This window comes from Glandiceps talaboti, chromosome 8, assembly GCF_964340395.1.
Source record: "Glandiceps talaboti chromosome 8, keGlaTala1.1, whole genome shotgun sequence".
Lineage (NCBI taxonomy): Eukaryota > Metazoa > Hemichordata > Enteropneusta > Spengelidae > Glandiceps > Glandiceps talaboti.
This window is the reverse complement of record NC_135556.1, coordinates 25,181,405-25,201,536: the sequence shown is the minus strand read 5'-3', so window position 1 is coordinate 25,201,536 and position 20,132 is coordinate 25,181,405. Positions and strand designations below refer to the sequence as shown.

The window sequence follows — 20,132 nt, the reverse complement described above, 5'->3', positions numbered from 1 at the left end:
TATGAGTACATGACATTGGTAAATGTCAAATCAAGGTCAATAGGTGAGGTCTTTTTACTGTCTGTCCGTCAGTGTAACTAGGGTGTCGTAATACATTGCATGATAGTGTTGGTTAGTGATGAGACGGCATAGCTGCCAAGGATTCCATTCCAGGTTCTCACATTAGTGTTATCTTGTTAGTGAAGCCATGGGTATTATACAGGGTCATTCTTTGGTCCTTGACCAACTTTTCATATAGCTCCACCAAACAACCCTTTTCAGACCTAAATTTTAAAATTAATCTGAACTGGAGCCTTAAATCAACCTTATCTGCTACAGTGATGACATTGTGTGTTAGTCATGAACTGGTGATCCACTTGATACTGTCAAATATTTCAATCCCACATAGAAAATCATAAAACAATTGCAATCTTTAGATATAACAACTAATAGGTTAATAAGATGTTATTCCCCAATATTTTTCTTCATTCAACCAAAATAAATATAAGTGACCTAAGGGGCCTTTGTCACTACGAGTCGTTAGACGAGTGTCGATAGCCCTTAGTTCATCACGAGTACTTTCCGACTGAACGAAGAAAAATATATTGGATGATAACATAATTATACCAGCGCCACTAACATCAAAGAAAGATCGAGGAAAAGTAATGGTAGTTTTGAACGTTTTTGACTCATATTTCGAACACAGCAGAACCAGTGACGTAGACACGCGTTTTCGTGACATAGACGCGAGTTGTTGAGATGTAGAACGACCAGAGTATATATTCCATATTTTTTGTTCAACTTGGCTCGTGCATGGTATAACACACTATATTTATACCAGTCCCCAAATATCATACTATGAAAGAATACGAACATAGTAATTATTTGAACAACCATCACAACTTTTTTAAGAAGGGAAAGGAGTAACATAGTTTGCATACATACCTTTTATTTCTGATATATATTAAGAAAAATGTTTGTCTCCGATAACATATAACTTCAGAAAATAGGGTAGGTAGGTCAGAATTTTATTTTATTTTACATCTTATTTTTGTGTAATTACTTCGACCCAAAGACAAGATACTCGTTGATCACAATACTTCCGTAACTGTTCAAGCAGAGTGGAATACACAACTCCTATCTTCTTTACTTGATAACATATATTGTGGTATCAAAAAGATATGTCATAGCATAAACGCATGTTAAAACACTGGAGTCAATGTCAGTAATGTTTGACAAAATGATATAAACTTAAACATACTTAGTCGTACAAAAGTAGAAAAGTTTTACTGAAAAGATAAATTCTGTGTAATTACAAAGAAAATAACAATGGATAAATAAGAAGTAAGCAATATTTATGCATCTGTAAAAAAAACATATTATATACAGACGTCTAGCAATACAGCGAAGACTAACCAGAACAACTATGCATACATGTAATACAATATGTGATAATAAAGTACATTTCCACATCGCTGTCCTGGGTACTAAATGATATTTGAATCTAGTCAAATACAGTCGTTCAAAGCAATGTTACACCATGGGTTCTGGATTATTTTTGGACATGAGAATGTCGCTAAAGACTCCATATGTGGTATGACATTTGTAAATGTAATACATACAATACAACATAATGACGCCACATAAGTAAACAACTTTCCGTCAGAACTTGACATTGTCAGTTCTTGTAAATTCAAATTCTTTTGTCATGGCGAGAATTAGCGTAGCTGTCCGGCAAATGGACAATGTGTCTGGACTTACACCTTATAGATGCAACTAGTTCTGGTGTGTTCCTTTAGGTGTAACGGAGACTGTTGAACGTCATAAAGGGCATGGATCAATATCTAAACATTTTTTCTGCACAAATTATCTGTGTTATATAAGGAATAACACATGTTATTGTACATCGTTAAAAGATATCTGATCGTCACTAGTAATGGAGAGAGCTGTGACATAACAGTTAATGAAGCATTCCAAATAAAAGACTTGATGGGGTACTTTTTGATGCACCCACTGCCGCATCAAGGTCTTAGAATAAATGCACAAACGTAAACTTGTGTAAGCTATGCTGACATATTTTTTTCAGGGCAAAAGTCTACACCAATTTGATACAAGGTGGGTTCATGAAAGTATTTAGAATTTAGAAAACATTGTGTCTCAGTTGGTCAATGGCCATTTGGAACCCCTATTGAAGAACGGAAGCTGTGCGTTGCTGCTGATTAATTTTGGAATCAATACAACAAATTTAAGTCATTCTCAACACTCTTTTATTAATTGGCTTTTGCCAAAACCCACTCCTCTAGTTTGTCAGCAATGTCGAATCTTCTGATCTCGGTAACCTTTTTAATAAGTGTTGCAATATTTCTTGGGTGTGTCATCGATTTCTGCATGAATTCCAACACGTCTAATGGTCCCTTACACATATTCTTTTGAGTGTCTGTAATTCCAACAGCTAAAGCTAGGTCCGGGTAGTACTTGATTGGTGTTTCATCCAATCTGGTGTTAGCTGGAAGACTCAAGTGTGCAATAACAATCTCCTTCATACTCCAGTCGTTCATGAGATCAGTGATTGTAAATCCTGTAACGAGACAAACGCTATATGTTATCAACTTAAGGAAATTTCCCAATTGTGCTGAGAAGTCATATTTCATAGGTATCATTCGTGTTATAGCCTGCGAGAAGATAGTACGACATCTACTGTTTCAGAAAAGCATTCAATGAACCACAGCTACTTTAGAAAGTTTGATGACGCAACATTTTCAAAACAAATACATGTATTTACCTAAATGGAAATTCATCTGTGTTGGTAAAACATAGTATTGAATCGAACTTTTGTTCCAAACACAAACTTGAATTTTTTACTTGAAATTTCAGGTCAAATCTTTAAGTTTGTGTTTTGAACAAAATTCAAAAATGTTACACGTGTATTTACCTTCAGCCTTTTTCAACACTTGTTGGGATCTCTCTTGTCGTTGGATATGCTCTTTCCTCCGCCTCTCCTCATTTGCCCCATTAATTTTGTTTTCCTATTAAATAAAGTATCACACAGTTATTAATTAAATTCATCATAATAAATAAATAAAGCATTCTTTTGTTTGCACAGTATCTTTTCTTTATGACGATGTTAGTGGTTAGTGGTTAGTTTAGTGGTGATATGGAACATCAACAATGGCTTACGTGGTACATCGTGTATTAATCATATGTCACTTGACTCCTTTGATGTACATAAATAATGGTTTCGTAAAACAGAATATGTAAATTACCTGACTATTAAAATCGACGTCGTTATAGGAAAGCTGGTGATGGCAATTCTGAACTTGGATTCCTGTATCTTGATTTACTATCATGGCTGTCTGTACCCCGCTGGTACCGTAAGACGAAACTGAAATGTTGCCACCGGGTGTAGGTTCACTATATGACTGAGCATCAACTCCCTGATTCTGAAGTATACTATGATCATTCTCTGGATTGCGTTCAGTCGTAGCATTCTCCAAGTTGAACACTGATGTAGTGCGATGACTTTCTTCACATGACTCATCTTCTTCGAGTAATGGGTCTATTTCATCTCTTTCAGAGCTGCCAGAGTGTGATCTGCAACGTCGTCTACCTAAGTCAGAGGTAAATTTTCTTTTCTTGCTTGGACTTCCTCGCGCCTCTGTTTTCTTCTCATGAATGACTGTTGTTGTCACCATGGGTTCATCGGTTTTGAGGCCTTCTGCGATAGTCCGGAGTTCATGATCATTTGGTACACATTCGGTTTTGAATCCTGTGTTCTTCGAGTTGTCAAAGAAAACTGTCTGTGTTTGAGTGCACACTGAAAAAAGGGCACAGACGTACAAAATGTATTAACCGTATTGCTCTGGCATGACAATTGGTAATCTGATCATGAGTCTATTTACTAACATCCAAATAAACGAGGGGTCATGTTTTAGAGAAAGGAAATTGAGAGTTGCCACTTTTGGAACACATTATATACAACAGACGCCCCTTGACCCCCCCCCCCTTGTAGTAACTGAATGTGCCCTAATAAATTGCGAAACTGTTGAGAAATTTAAGTTAAGAAATGCCATGGATTAGACATAAATATATTGACAAATTAACTTACATCTAACTTGTCCTTTCTCATTTCCTGGGCCTGGGTCAGAAACATCTGGATCTGCCACAGGAGCATTGCGATAATAGTGTTGACATTTTTTGTGATAGCATACACAGGCAACCAGTGAAGCAGTTGCAGTTAAGAGTATTGATAACCCAACAGCACTCAGTAGAAGTGTTACTATACTTGATTTTAGGTGATAACCACTTTCCTCCTTAGCTTCTGCAAGATAGAATTCATAAGGTTTTTTAATTGCAGCCATGTATGAGATGTTAGAAAGCAGTTTGTAGAGTGATAAAAACTAAACAGTCTTTGCAGCATAAAAATATTACTATTTTCAGATCATGTAATATAACATAACGTGTGACTTGAAGTTTGAGATATCTTAATTGAATAGTGTGTCATCCACTATTATGTTGGATCCAGGTAACGTTTTGAGAGAGGGAGATATCCTGAATGTATAGTGTGGTTATTGCGGGACACTTCATAGACTTGTGACGCTGATCCATATCGTTCCATCGTTACAGTAAAATGTTTATCAATATTAAATGCCGTCTTAAAAAGTAAAACAGATATTTTGGGAGACAAAGGGAGCGAACATTGGCATAGGCATCCAAATCACCAACCAATAGCCGAACTGTCACATTTCTATATACTATAGCATACATAATTCTTCTACTGAACTCCAAAAGTTCAAGATGTATCGGGATGGAAGTGAGGGGGGGGGGGGCGAGGGTTATTAGCTTGTATAGTTAATTTATCTCTTTATGTACCTAATTCCTTGATGTCAATATCCACCTCTGCTGGTTCGTTTTTCCTTGCTGGTACCACGGAGGATTCTCTGTTCGATCTTGTAGTTGGTAGTATCGTGACAGTACCGCGTGTATTGGTTATGATGACACCCACATTATTTTTTCCCTTCGTATACGTGGATTTTACTGTGTCACTGTTTTGTTGTGGTGGTGGTGGTGGTCGTCGTGATGATGATGATGGTGATGACGACGAGGATAACGAAGGTGAGTGGTCGACCTGAGTTGACGGTGGAGGGTCAGTCGGAAGAGGACAACCAGGGGCGTCTTTATGGTCATAATAGTGGCATGGTTCACAGTTATTGAATATACTCTTGAAATAACTATGGAAGAGATGAAGGGGGGATTCTGATTATGACAACGAATCACACTCTCAACTTTGATTCTGTTGTTGAAATGGGTATGATATGAATATTTTTTATTACAGTAACTGTCAATGATTAAAAGAAAGAAGACTTCATGCATCAGGAACAGAATAGTTCGCAAAAATATCTCAAAAGAAAATCTCAAGTGATACGATTTGGAATGGTCGACGGATAATACGTGTGCCTAGATATTGATATCTGACAAAAACTATTTTACTTTTTAATGTTTTGTACCACTAGATACAATTATTTCTTTTAAAATGTCGTCAAATCGAGAAATGGAAGAATTGTGGTTGTAATAGGAAATACATGCCACTAAATACGTGTTGGGAACTAGGGTTTTGTATTCATAGTACTACATGATATTACTAAATACTGGTCAAAATTAACTGTCCTGTCTGAAACAATTTATTGATTATGTTAGAAGGGGGGGGGGGTATGAGGCCTAACTAAAAGAAAACAGATTTTTATCCTACATTGTTGTTCAAATATTACCGTGGAATTGAATAAAGGGAAATAATATACAATAGATCAAATTAGTCCTAAAAAGTCAACATGTACGTCTGTACATCCATTTACTCAACGATAAACATTACAGGATAATTACATGTAAATCACTCACCCTGGTTTACATGGTCCACATTTTCTGTCATGCAGGCGAGTACACTTTAGTGCTAAGTACAGGACATTACTACAGTGCACGATACATTGTCTACATTTGGTATATCCGTATCTGTCAGAATAGCTTCCAAACGGACATAACTCACATTCAGTTCCTTCACCAATGCCATTACCACATTCCTGAACAGAAATTATTTGGTATTGAATGTTTGTGTTGTTTATAGATGTTTTGATATGCAATTGCTTGCACCTCTAAGCGTCATTTAGGGTAACGTCATAATGTACACTCGAAAATTCCACATGATACACCGGGGGTTAATTATGCTTGTCAGGGGATTAAAAACATATTGTAGGAGGGAGAGAGGATGTTACTCACATTTTCAACGGTCTTTCGATAATTCCTTCGACCCCCTTCCCTCCCGCCGGTCTTACGTACATGGCGGCTCCCTTAGATTATACTAACACGTGACGGCACTACGTCATATCCTGTATGTACACATTGATTCAATGTACATGCACTATGGTAACCCAGTGAATTACGATAGAGTAAAAAGGAGCAATACAACATAATTCAAGAATTTCAATAATTGCAACTACTTCAAGGATCGGCGGGGGGGGGGGGGGCGCAACGATAATGTTCCATTTAATGTCAATATCAAGGTCACAATGTTTTACGAATGTCTCGAGGAGCAGATACAGGTTTAATCCGTACAAAGTGATATTTGTTTTACTCACCTAAGGATATATTCCTGAGCGCAGATGTAAAAATTAAACCAAAACACGTATGAGAAAATTATCAAGAGAAGAAACCCATTGGCTTACAATAGAGCTTAAACAAATATGATACTGCGTACAGCTGGGGAAACTTTTCTGAAAAGTTCATGTGAGGACAGTGTGCACGCATGCGCATTAGCATCCAACGTTATGACCTGTCCTGCATTTGGGCTTGAGCCAACTTCTTGAGGTCATGGAATGACGCACCTACAATTCTACCCTTATTCTATTGTGCCGGAGTTTTTTGACAGCATAAATTTAACTTTGGACATGGAGTTGGGACGATAGATACCATAGTGTGCACTACAGGTTGAACGCTTTGCTGCCGTTGATTCTTGATTATTTTGTTCAGTTGGAAAGAAGCTCCATGATATGATGTTAACAGGTGGTTTACTGCTGAACCTTCACGTTATGTCGTTATATTCAACACAGCTGCGTAGCCATTGCCGCACTTTACGTACTCACCTGGTTCTGTTGATACCCACGGTTACACCTCGGACATTTTCTACATTGTTTCCGTGCACTGTCGTAGTAAAATTTGAACCCTTTCTCATCCGGACAAGAAACCAGTTCGGGTAGAGACGTAGTAACATTTTGGTCAATCTGCTCTGTAGGTATAGGGCCAGATTCCTAACAAATATGAAATGGCGAACATGTAAACATAAACTTTCGATTTTGTTGTCGTCAATACCAATTACATTTCAAACCGTTTACTACAGACATTTTGCATTTAGTGTGACATCGCTTGTGTCTTGCAAGGTTGAACTTAAAATCTTATCTGACACTGATCTATTTAAATGTATAAAGAACAAAATAAAGTGTTTCTCATGAGTTATTTATGACTAGAATATCTCAATAAATATATACACACCTGACAATTTATCACCCCTACAAGCAAGATGAATAAAACGCTGAGTGTCATTCGATGTGTTCGTCGTTCAAAAACTGTCATTGTGGCCGTCTTTTAATGCTCGTAATCTTTTGGCTTACCAGCTTAGAAAAAACAGACCTGCAAGAAACAATGTAAGAGATACTGTTACCAGAGTTCACCTTTTAAAATGAATTTCTGAAAGTCAATTGTTTTTTTTCTACACTTTTTAATAAGTATGAGACTAGAGTCAAAGATAAACTCGCGATATGCAGAGGACTGAAACAGGACAATTTAATATAGTTAATCAATGTTGAGAGTACATTTCGGCTTGAGTACGTAAGGGTACGGTGCATTTGCTCAACACACCAGTGCAAGCAGAATGGGAAAGTTTTCTGAGATTCCCATGGTATGGTTTGTAAATGCATGAATAATAAACATACCTTGTGAAAGTGCGTTGGATATTACGTAACTCTGAGTCACCCTCACATGTATGAACTTGGCTGTATGTTAGCAATCCGAGATGAAGAACCTTCCCGATTGTAACTGCGACATATATGTTAACAACTGTGCTACTACTCTGTGATTTAAATGTACTTTCATGAAGAGGGAAATCACCCAATATTGACATCATCGAACATGACAAAATAGCCCGTTAGTAGAGTGTTGATACGGTGATTTGGTTCTAATCAAAACTTTCTGTCTGAATTCTCGTTGGCTTCAGAACGATATTAGGGGGGGGGGGGGGTTATATTGTTAATATTCGAGGGTTTAATGAAATACATAACTCTGTTGTTATTATTACAGCTATGATAAATCCGTACACAAAATCCTCAACGTATTCGAAGTGCAATACTCTGTCTGTACATGGTTGTGACGCAGTGTTGGATTAAAGCCAGGGGGAATACCCTCTACATACATGCTAATATACCTATAACACGTGAACTACAGCATATGAACACGCTGTGTTGCGCTAATTGAACACGTGAACTACAGTATATGAACACGCTGGGTTGTGCTAATTCAACACGTGGAACACTCATGGCCGGCATGATATTGAGTCGTTGGTAGCAAACACTCATTGAATACTTTAGACTCCCCGTTCAGAAACTCTTAATATCCTCTGACACTGTAAACACACGTTAAAACACACCGTGTAGTAAGTATGTCAGGACAATCTCAATCATGACGTCACAACCAATGGTAAATTACATACAATTTTATATTTGCATTTCTCTTTATATTTTTACCACAAATAACCCCTTTGGAGATTTTTGTTTGTTTGTTTGTTTGTTTGTTTGTATACGTTTACGTATCGTTCTACAATGGTTCTACCAAATCAAGACTCGAGCTCTTTATGAGTAAAATAAAAAGCCCAAGGTTATTTAATGTACCCTTCAATAATCGAACTGCGCAAGCTTTAAGTGTGATTTTATCGAGATTGGCATTAACCCCTGGGTAGTATATAAAATATCATGTACGTAACTTCAGATGTGTGCAATATTGTGACATTTTAATGATTACTGTCATGTATACTGTTTTTTGTGTAATCGAATCTTAAGGTCATTTATTGTATTCAAAGGCCATTGGCCAAAAAATACAAATCACTATGAACAAAAACACAATACGGTTAAAGGTTACAGTTCCAATTCATTTGCTTCAGCTTCAGAAAGGTTGTAAATCAACTAATTGGTAAGATGAAAACACTGAGCTCAGTAACTTTTTCATATGAAGGCGAAGAATAAAAATACTGTGGATTATACTTGAACCTAGCATTGGCAAAATAAATTACACCTATCAACAGGAAGTGATAGTCATCTTTCATTTGAGTCATAAAGAACACAAATTCGATCGACTCTGTCAATGCGTTGTCGTCTTCCAGTTTCAATTTTCAAACAGTGTGGAGAGTTAAAACATGGTAACATTTCAAGTTCTATGACTAACAACAGTGACAATAATACAGAACCTAATGTGCTCCTTAATTTTGTTTATGTTTACCCTTTTGAACTTTGCAAGAAGATCAAACATCTAGTCACCGTGTCTGTGGCTAAGCACAATCATCCCAAGAATAACTCCACTTTATACTGTATAATCATAAATACCAAATATATATATATATAAATAACATCATAAAGATATATAATTAACCATTGAACAAAGTAAATAACAAACTATCAACTTACAATATAAAATAAAACAACACTGTTAACTAAAACCAACTAAAAGTCAAATGCAATAAGAGGCAGTCAATAGTCTTTATAACCGTATCTAGTAAATTGAACGGTAACTTCCACTAAAATGTCAATAACTTGGACAACCTGATGGTTTTAGTTGTCTTTTCATCTGAAAAGTAAATCTATTCAAAGTAACTTACTATGCAGTTTATTTTTACACTATATGCAGTATAAAGGATGTGATGACCTTTATGAAATGCAACTATTTGCAATGCATTTCGAACTAGTATTAGCACTACATTTAAGTGACTTGCAATTTTCCATAACCAAGTTGCGAGAAAATGTTCCATTTCTGAACCAGAGTTTGAAATTGTCCATCTATGTATATGCGTGAAATGCTCGTATTGTATAACTTAGCTACAGTATAACTTACCTACTGTTTAACTTAACTACTGTATCAATTAGCTATTGAATAACTTAACTACTGTATAACTTAACTACTGGATAACTTAACTATTGTATAACTTAGCTACAGTATAACTTAACTACTGTATCAATTAGCTATTGTATAACTTAGCTACAGCATAACTTAACTACTGTATAACTTAACTACTGGATAACTTAACTATTGTATAACTTAGCTACAGTATAACTTAACTACTGTATCAATTAGCTATTGTATAACTTAGCTACAGCATAACTTAACTACTGTATAACTTAGCTACATTATAACCCTAACTATTGTATAACTTTACTACTGGATAACTTAGCTATTGTATAACTTAGCTACTGGATAACTTAGGTACAGTATAACTTAGCTACTGTTTATGAAATATCTTTCATAAAATATTCCAAAACAAAGATGCAACAAAGAGGTTCCTACAAATGAAAAATCAATACTCAATAGGTTTGTATTATAACGGTGCGTCACTGGTTAGACATAATTATTATATATTTGATTATATCTTGTAATCTTGTATATTAAATATTATAATTAATATAATTGCTTTATATAAATACACAATTAGTCACTATCCGATTGTAGACGACTAAAATGTTTTATGATATAGCAACCCTGTGTATCACATTAATAAAGTCTCGTCTTCATAAATACATACGTCATCATATGTGAATACATTAAGTTCCAATTTGATATTATAGTAAATGTTTTACGTAATATTTAACTCTAATGACCCATAGTCATTCTTTTCTTGTATGGCTATTTGCGTTGAAATATCATTTAAACATATATGTAAGTACAATTTTCCAACAGGCAATTAATCCAGGGATACGATGATAGATACAGTTACTGGTAAAGTTAAATTTAAAATATATATACATTTTGAAATAGATATTTAGCTAAAACAATTAGTAAAAGTACTTCACGAGACCCATAGTATAACATTTAATTATATGTAAATATGAATTGTAATTATATTATGCACAAGTTAACTTATCAGTTCGAACAGAAAATATGGAATTTATACCCTGATCGTTCTACGCCACAACAACGTGCGACTGCATCATAGATTCTGCGCAGCTCGAAATATGAATCAAATCTTTAAGATATCACTACTCGTCTACGACTCGTACTGCCAAGACCCCTTATGTCACTCATCTTTGAGTCAGTTTAATGAAGAAATATTGGAGAGTAATATCTGTTTGTTGCTTATATGCATCTGTATTTGACAGTTTAATTTCCATTTTAATAAAAACTTATTTATTCTGGCATAATACTGATTGATTCTGATGATACAACTATGGGAGTAGTGCCTGAATACTACAATAATATAATAATGTAAAACTACAATATAAATTATCCAGTTACACGGTCTGTTAAAGCTGTCAAAATATGAAAAACAACTTATAATATAAATAAGTACATTCTAACAGAAAGCATTGTCATCTTTTGCATAGGTTAAAGTATTAAATAAAATAAATTGTCGGCCATATTGGCCCCCAGTCTCTTACTGAAAGGATTAGCATATGTTTACTGTCATGTGTGACATTTGTGCCACGCAGTAAAGTATTGGCGAGTAGTGTATTTGCACTCAAATTACTGGTAAATTATGTACTTTTTATGGTGATATTGCAACAGTTGATTTCTTTTTACAATTCTGTTTCATATTCATATATCTTGAAGATCCATTCAATGAGATAATAGACTATATCAATCCTATCAATCGCTCTAACTGCAGCCAGTAGTCTTGCTACGTCACGTTTCCCTTCAGTCAGACTGGAATGCACGTGTTCTAACAGGTCTTTCGGTCCTCTGAATCTGTTCCAGTGTTTGTGTGGAATTTTAAATTCGGCTAGTAAAGATTGGTAGTACTTTTTGTGACCCGTGTCCAATGAAGGTGTTAACAAGGATACAACATCATAGTAGGCACTTTCATCATTAAATAGGTCTGTCAGTGGCTTGTCTACAAATCAAACATACATTGCATGTGAATTGAATCATTGGTGGAATATGAAACCAAATACTCAACATTGAAATTATGCAACTCTCTCTATAATACTAGTATTTACTTCTATACTAGACTCTCTCACAGTCCTCAATGGCTTTGCCAAATTCTCTTACTTTGATTGAACAGCTGGTCCAATCCCCTTGTATTATGCCCCCTCGTCTGTTAATAAGTCAAGCCATTACACACAGTGGTGGAAGGCGAACTGGGACCAGGCACCAGGAAATGGTTTGTATTACCACGGTCCTTGTATGAAAGGGGGTCTTTTTTCTTAAATAACTGATGAGGGAGCAACATACAAGGAGACTGGACCTCAGACGTAGACCAATCTTGTGATCTGAGATTGGACTCGCTGTTTGATCAAAGTAAATTAAAAAATTAGCGAAGCCAGTGAGGACTGTGAGAGAGTCTACCTCTGTGCAATGACTGCAAATCAGATTCATGACTTTTCAGATATTGACAAAAATCTCTAAATATCTTCGACTCTTCATTATGCTAGATCACGTGATGTGCATTCATATATTCGCTGTAGTTAAAGAAAATGAAGTACATTATATAACAAACTTTCTGATTAACATATTTCCAATTTACAAAATTTATCTATACCTACCATTTGCAAGTTCCAGAGCTGTAGCCAACCGTTTTGAGAACTGCTTTTTCCTCTTCTTTTCCTACAAATTTGATTAGTATGAACAAGAATGGTTGGTTAAATTTGTCAATCATATGTCATATTTGTCACACTATAAAATCGTGTAAGTACTGATTACATTGACAGAAAACGTTGTTTTAAGTTAATCTCAGAATAAAACGCGGACTACATTCTGTGAAAGTGTACGACAAACTACCAATTCAAAATAAATGTTATATAGATATAACACCGTGGCACAAAATAACAAGTGACTAGTACTTGCAATTATAGGTTTCATTAATTGTAATTCACCTGAAGATCGTCATTCATATCTAAGACTTGTTTTATCCCATCTCTATCCTTTGTGGCAGAATTTTTCTTAGCTACCCCGATAGCTTCCTGGTCCTCATCAACCATTAGAGACGCTTTTTTCGATGATACGGCTAGATTTGGAAGAGATGCTTTCACTGTTCCATCATTGTTGAGGATATCAACAATATGATGTGCTTGGTTACTGTTCTCAATTGCATGAGGGTCGTTACACGGATTATCTGTAGAACTTCCAAAGACTTCGTCTTCATCTAAGGCATCATTTGCATGCATATGTTCTTCGGACAGTAACTGTTGTCCTTCACCAGGTTCAGAGTCTCCTGATTTTGAGCGTGTTCGTCTGAAAACTCTGTCAGGTACACGCAAATTAGTGCATGTTGTAGTCTTCTTATTCTTTTTCATTGGGTTCTTACGTTTCTTTTCTTCATTCACGATGTGACTAGATGTTTGGACCTGTGCAGAAGTCACACACTGGTCTGTATCTTCATGAAATTCTCCCTGATTGCTTCGAATGGCCTCTACATTACTGCAAGTAAATTATTTTGTTGTATTTTATTGAATTGAATTGAATTGAATTGAATTGAATTGAATTGAATTGAATTGAATTCAAATAACTTGTTTGCATATAAAAACACATAAAATCTTCTTCAGACCCGTCAACAGATATTACATCGACACAAGACAGACCATCAAGGCAAATTAGTGAATCCCTCCACATTGGAAGACAAGGGGTAACACCTTGAATACGAACGAGGGTAGGGGCATACATATCTACGACCACTACGCCGTCTAGCGGTAAAGACAGCAAACGGAGAGCAAAGGGACGTAGAACCGGTGGCAGCGATGGAATGCCAAAATCACAAAATAATGCAAAGTTAGATAATACAATGTGTCAAAGAAGATCTCCTTTATTCTAAAATATTACCATCCCCGAGAACCGATTTGTAAAATACGATACCTTATCAATTTCCCCTGCCCTCCTCATCAGTAATTACTGCAGGCTCCCTAAGGATATGATAGAATTGAGTGCAAAAACATTTGAAGACTGGTCTAAATAACACTTTATGTGTTTCCTACCTGTAATTTTGAGCACCTTCGGTCTGAAGAAGTTTTCCAAATGTAGCGTTATCGACAATACCATTCTTATGATTCGCTAAAAATCAGAAAAATAAACAACCAATTTAGCCTTTTGATAATATGAATGATTTTTTAGCAAAAGCATAAAAGATTCATTTAGCCAGAAAATACCCGTAACCAATGGGTGTCATCACTACTATCGTAGTGACTACATCGCTTGTATTTTCACTGTCATCGATTTCAAATTATGGGATACATTCAACATAATCATGACAAGTAAAGGTTAAGATTTTGCTCCCAACCAGTCATGCTAAGAAATAATGTTTGGAAATTGATTAAGAAACATTACACTTTCACTATAATAATTATGTTATCTTCACTCATTACCTATGCTTATCACCTTGAAATCTTGGATAATAAAAATAAATTATATGGAAGACAGAAAAATGAGTCATTCAAACCTGTAGCTTGACTAGATGACTCTGCTCCAGTCGACTTTCTGTCATCTGGTATGGATGTCAGAGAAATAGTTCGTGTTCTGTTAATGAGAGAGTTCGATCCATGTCGTTTTGTAACAACATATACAACTGTTGTTACTAAACCAAAAGATATCAGAGTAGTGATAATTATAATATATATCGAATCAAAATGACCCTTTGCCTCTTTGTTACTTTCACGTCGATCCATTTCGTCAACCTTTTCTTCCTTTCTATTGTCATCTATAAAACAGATAACAGAAGTTTATATTTCCATGTGTGCCATGACCAATATAGTTCTATACTGTCTATATCTTGATTTTAAGATGGTGTTTTAAAAAAGTAATGATAGGTCTCCTTCGTCAGAATCCACACTGATTGCTCATCTACCTGGTGTCTGCTGGTTCATAAACTGGAAATAGTTCAGCAGAAATTTATTAGGCACCTGTGCTTTCTTTCACGAATAAATTACTCGATATAAAGTGTATATAAAGTGAGCTTTGTCGAGAATCCTGTCTATCCTCTCTTGAGAGCAGACGAAAATTCCTAGACGTATTGTTTCTTTTTAGACCATGCATTGTCACACGTTTCAAATTTACCTACCGTGGTCAGTGTCAATATCATCTCGATGGAATACGGATTTAGTGACTGCCTCTCCTTTGTTGGTCTCTGTAATTAGAGGTTGTTTAGTTTTATAATTATTATCATCGTTTTCCGGTAAAGTTGTGGTAGTTACTTCAGGTGTAGGCTGGACGCTTGTTACATCACAATAACTGTACATACCGGGAGGGTAGTTTTTGCATGGTTCACAGTTGCCGTAGCCATCTTTAATGTACCTATGTTCAAAACGATTAGAGATTCACTTAATTATAATCAATCAATCAATCAATCAATCAATCAATCAATCAATCAATCAATCAATCAATCAATCAATCAATCAATCAATCAATCAATCAATCAATCAATCAATCGACCAACCAACCATCCAACCAACCAACCAACCAACCAATCAACCAATCAATCAATCAATCAATCAATCAATCAGCAAACAACCAACCAACCAACCAACCAACCAACCAATCAATCAATCAACCAATCAACCAATCAATCAATCAATCAATATAAGCTGCGAAGAAAGTAATTCCTATATTGATGCCATGGTTCAAAATCTCGGAGATCGTTTTAAAAACAAAATGCAATGTACGTGTTGACAAATTTAGGAGTTGTGATTCCAAGGACGAGTCATAATTGTCCTGTCGCTGATATTTGTTTACTTATTCATCAGATGACGTCCACAGAAATGTTCAGAAAAACAATCACACTCGTTTTAGAAATTTGGAAGTTACACGTTGAAATGTTATAGAAAAATAACAGTCTACCTACCCTCTCTTACATGGACCACATATTCTATCTGTTTTAGAGGTACACTCTTGGATAACATTAGCGACTCCATCTCCGCAATATGTACATGGTTGACACATATCATAACCAAAGGTAGATGAATAGGTCTCTGCCCCACACTCTACACAGTATGCATCCTTACCGTCGCCATTACCACAGTTCTATCGAAATATTAGAAAGTTGTGATAAACATTACAGAAATATTTAAAAACCAATACATTTATGCTCATGTACTTACCAATTTAGTTATAGGAATGAGATGTTGGAAGTATACATAGAAAGCAGGAAAGGAACGCACCAGATACTAGTACCACTATTTCACATAGAAACCTCTAAGACGTGACAAACAGGGGTGGGTTAACGTTTCAGAACTGGTCCTGGATATACCTTTTGTCAGACCGTATATGTGTAAAATACATGTCTCAAATGTAGCGCTATATTTTTACCAAGTATTTGCTTCTGAATCAATAAAATAACCAGAAGGCATTCATTTTGTCAGCTATTAGCTTTATATGATTTCACTACAATTTAAGCAAATTGATCAGATTTATTCCCAAAATTTAAAAAAGTTTTAAAATGCAGAGTGAGATACAGATATGTAGAAAAACCAGTGATAAGTACGCACTAAGCGGTAGAGCGGCCATATTCCCGTTTCCTTGGCGTTTTAGACAGCAAGCTTGGCAACATCTGATTGGCTGTACGCCTCATTGAATATTGTCAGTGGCGTTGCAGTAAACACGTAATGACTATACCGGGGTATACTTTATTTTTTTTCTTTTACAAATAGTAGCAAATAGAAAATAGAAACACAGATTTCTGTAGTTTGGAGGTGGAAGACAGGAAATGTGACTTTTGTCGAAATTCCCCAGAAGATGAAGTACACTTTCTCTTTCATTGTAGTCTATACATGGACCTCAGGAAAGCATTACTGGATCAAATAATAACTTTCCTGCCAAACTTCAGTCATATAAACATATACGATAAATTACAACATAAAATTTCCCATTGATACCGAAAATAACTTTTAACACGAGGCCTTTAACCATAGGAAAACCTTTATTTACAATTGAGACGTATGTGATATTTATTTATTTATGTAATGTGATATTCTCTGTGTTCTATAAGCCAGAGGACTGGGTGTCGCTCTTTGTAAATTTTATTTAAGTACTGTATAATTTGATAAGTCCACATAGGACACCTTAGAAAACAAAATAACATAACAAAATATAACAAGTAGCCGAGATATCTTAATATCAGACACGGCACAACGATATTATTCAAATACCCCTAACCCTCGATACTAAGGATATTAACATAATGCATGCAATATACTCACCTGTAATCGATATAGTGCAGCTTAGCATAAAAGCTGTGACCAAGCAAAGCAAATTGTTACTGCTGCAGATATTGCCATGGAAGACAAGCTTTCTTTGAAAAGAGAACTACCTGTGCAATAAGCATGGAGTAAAGAAATAACATCAAATGACATAATGTGATCATAAGATACAATAGTATGGGAATAAAATCGATAGAATTCACTCATCTTTGGTCCAACGGAAATACATACTAGTGTGTCCATTTACAGGATCCTTTAATAACGGAATAACTACATTTTGTATCATTATTACAAAACTAGGGTATCAAATCTGACAAGTTTCATTTACATGTATTTGGAAATATCAAAGAAGACTGTTCTGCAATTGGTCTTTTGGATAACTCCAAATTGAAAATTCATAATTATAAAATACTTACTTTACTCAAACCCGAACCAGCATTGCATTCGAAACATTTCTGACACTCCCCTTCACTCTCATCCCAATAGAATTTGTAATTTCCAATATCAGGGCATCTTTTGTCAACCGTTATATTAGCTACCTGTGTTATCGTCTGAAATATTTTTAAAAAAAAACGGTAGTGTTAAATGACCAATATAATTCTTACATTTGATTTTTAATAATTCATATATTCCACATTCTGTTAACTTTTCAAAATTCTAAATACGAATCATATTTCATATAAACTTGTACAAAGAAAGATGTGAACAAAGGCTAACGTAAGATTCCACGTAGAAAAAAATGACAACGCACTATTTTATTGTGTCTGCAGTATACTACTGCAGTAGTATGAACATGTAAAGTTACTATCCCAGAAACTGATGTAGAGTTTCAAAGGATAATTTACTACGGCAATACATGTAATTGACTTTCTACATTCGTATTCATACATGTAATTATGGTTAAACGATTTACATCAAAACATAGACCCTACACGAAAGGTGTAGGGTCTATGATCAAAAATAGTCCTGGCCTCACCGCTTAACACTTTGGCAGCATGCCATCTTGTCACATGAGTGTAAGGTAATCGTCATATGACTTTAAAAAAATTAGTATTCACTGCACGTAACCGTCTTTAATAACGTATACACCATTACACAGGCAGGCTTTCTACACAGGTATGTATGTATGTATGTACGTCTCAAAGTCCGAGGACTGGTACCGGTGACTAAGAGTTCTACATCATATATATTGTGCAATAATTGTCAATTATGAAGCAATCATACGGCATGCATGAAATTACATACGCAAGTTGTGAAAACGTACATTTTCAGTACAAGTACAAGTACATGTAATTTATCAATGTTGTAATTACATTCATTACTTGTCACACCATCATGATTACATTTTTGTCAATAAAAATAGTAAAAGATAAAACATTAAAGAAGCAACGACAACGCACAACTCTTTCTCTTACCTCAATAGCACTGCTTGTTGAAGACACCGTGATGGCCAGCAGTACAGTTGTTAACATTCCGAAGTTTGTGTTCGTTTTCATGTTCATGATAGTCGTCAGATTAACTGTAACTGTAGCTTACGGCGGAAAACGCCAGTGATATTTCGGTATGTTTGCAGACAGATCCAATTTGCAACAGCCGACGAACGGTGCGTTGTCGGCTGTTCTGCGACTTCTGCCGGTATTCAGCTGGTACGTCTTAGGGTCTGTCTCCCACTTCAAGCATATAGTCGCCACTGTCAAATACAAGATGGTCGAAATGTCAAACATTGCGAGAAAATAAATGTTCCTACTTAATTTCTGAAGACAAAAACTGTACATCGTGAAGTTTAAGAGAGCAAAACGAAAATCTACTGCTCCAGTACGTATAAGCAGAAAGTTGTCGACTAACTGACTCATCGTAGTAATACATGTGTGGTTGATCACACTGAACGTAACAGTTCACCACATGTTCATGAGTGGGAGTTCATACCCAAACTAAGAAATTAAACATCCCACTTACCGACAAAAGACTTCCTTATTTTCCCGGTATTGTTCAAAAAGTCAATCCTGTATTTACTGAATTTAGATACGACAACGCAGTAGCTACGATACAATGTTCATGCAGGCTGAGTAATCGTATTGTGACTGTCACGAGTGTTTTCGTCAAGTAACATGAATGGAAATGGGAAAACCCCGTGTGTAGTAGTCACATGACAGTGTTTATTGTAAACCTTTGTAATAATTTATTTGCCAAGTGTTAGCTCCATGATAACGACTCCAACCGTGACACACACACACACACACACACACACACACACACACACACACACACACACACACACACACACACACACGCACGCACACACATTCATGATCAAGATAATATGACATACCGTGGCTTTTTCTGTCCTAAATTAAAAACTGAAACGTTATGCCAAACTCAATGTATTAACGTGTGTAACTTGCGCCTGTAATAGACTAAGAATACATAAATGATATATTTACATGATCACAGAAACTTTGGTTGTACATTCGCAGTTTGCTTCTTCGTTTCGTATATCAAACATTTAAAACAAACTTATTAACTCAATTCCTATGATCATAACAATTGTCCGATCATACATAGATTTATGAGTGAAGCTGACACCACGCAGTGCTTAGCTAGCTATAACCATACTAGATACAAAGTACGAATGCAAATCGCAGACATGGCCAGCCAATGGGTCATAAACTTATCTTGCATATAATTAGATATGCAGTCAGCAATATATCATTTCTAGCATGATTATAATGCAGT

At 35.7% G+C, this 20,132-nt stretch overlaps 2 protein-coding genes across 7 annotated transcripts; both read right to left on the bottom strand.

Annotated features, from left to right (window-relative positions):
* Nucleotides 1–963: 963 nt before the first annotated feature.
* Nucleotides 964–8,064, bottom strand: LOC144438650 (uncharacterized). Of its 3 annotated transcripts, none has more exons than XM_078127789.1 (9): nt 7,956–8,064; nt 7,516–7,653; nt 7,110–7,274; nt 5,872–6,050; nt 4,849–5,207; nt 4,085–4,297; nt 3,243–3,793; nt 2,912–3,005; nt 964–2,557 (listed from the first exon to the last, which is right to left on the bottom strand). In XM_078127789.1, the coding sequence occupies exons 2-9, from the start codon at nt 7,594–7,596 to the stop codon at nt 2,250–2,252; spliced, it is 1,950 nt and encodes a 649-aa protein (XP_077983915.1). In that variant the 5' UTR covers nt 7,597–7,653; nt 7,956–8,064; the 3' UTR covers nt 964–2,249. The 3 variants fall into 3 exon arrangements, with proteins under 3 accessions (XP_077983915.1, XP_077983918.1, XP_077983916.1); XM_078127792.1 differs by lacking the exon at nt 7,956–8,064 and adding an exon at nt 7,836–7,884; XM_078127790.1 differs by lacking the exon at nt 7,956–8,064 and having other exon boundaries at nt 7,516–7,872.
* An 806-nt stretch (nt 8,065–8,870) lies between these two features.
* LOC144438533 (uncharacterized) lies at nt 8,871–19,490 on the bottom strand. 4 transcript variants are annotated; one of them, XM_078127602.1, is made up of 10 exons: nt 19,356–19,490; nt 18,815–19,089; nt 17,816–17,950; nt 16,046–16,224; nt 15,266–15,498; nt 14,648–14,905; nt 14,187–14,262; nt 13,092–13,635; nt 12,762–12,822; nt 8,873–12,109 (listed from the first exon to the last, which is right to left on the bottom strand). In XM_078127602.1, exons 2-10 carry the CDS (start codon nt 18,899–18,901, stop codon nt 11,796–11,798), a joined length of 1,887 nt encoding a protein of 628 aa, XP_077983728.1. In that variant the 5' UTR covers nt 18,902–19,089; nt 19,356–19,490; the 3' UTR covers nt 8,873–11,795. The 4 variants fall into 4 exon arrangements, with proteins under 4 accessions (XP_077983731.1, XP_077983728.1, XP_077983729.1 ...); XM_078127603.1 differs by lacking the exon at nt 19,356–19,490 and adding an exon at nt 19,245–19,324; XM_078127604.1 differs by lacking the exon at nt 19,356–19,490 and adding an exon at nt 19,249–19,285.
* Nucleotides 19,491–20,132: the final 642 nt, after the last annotated feature.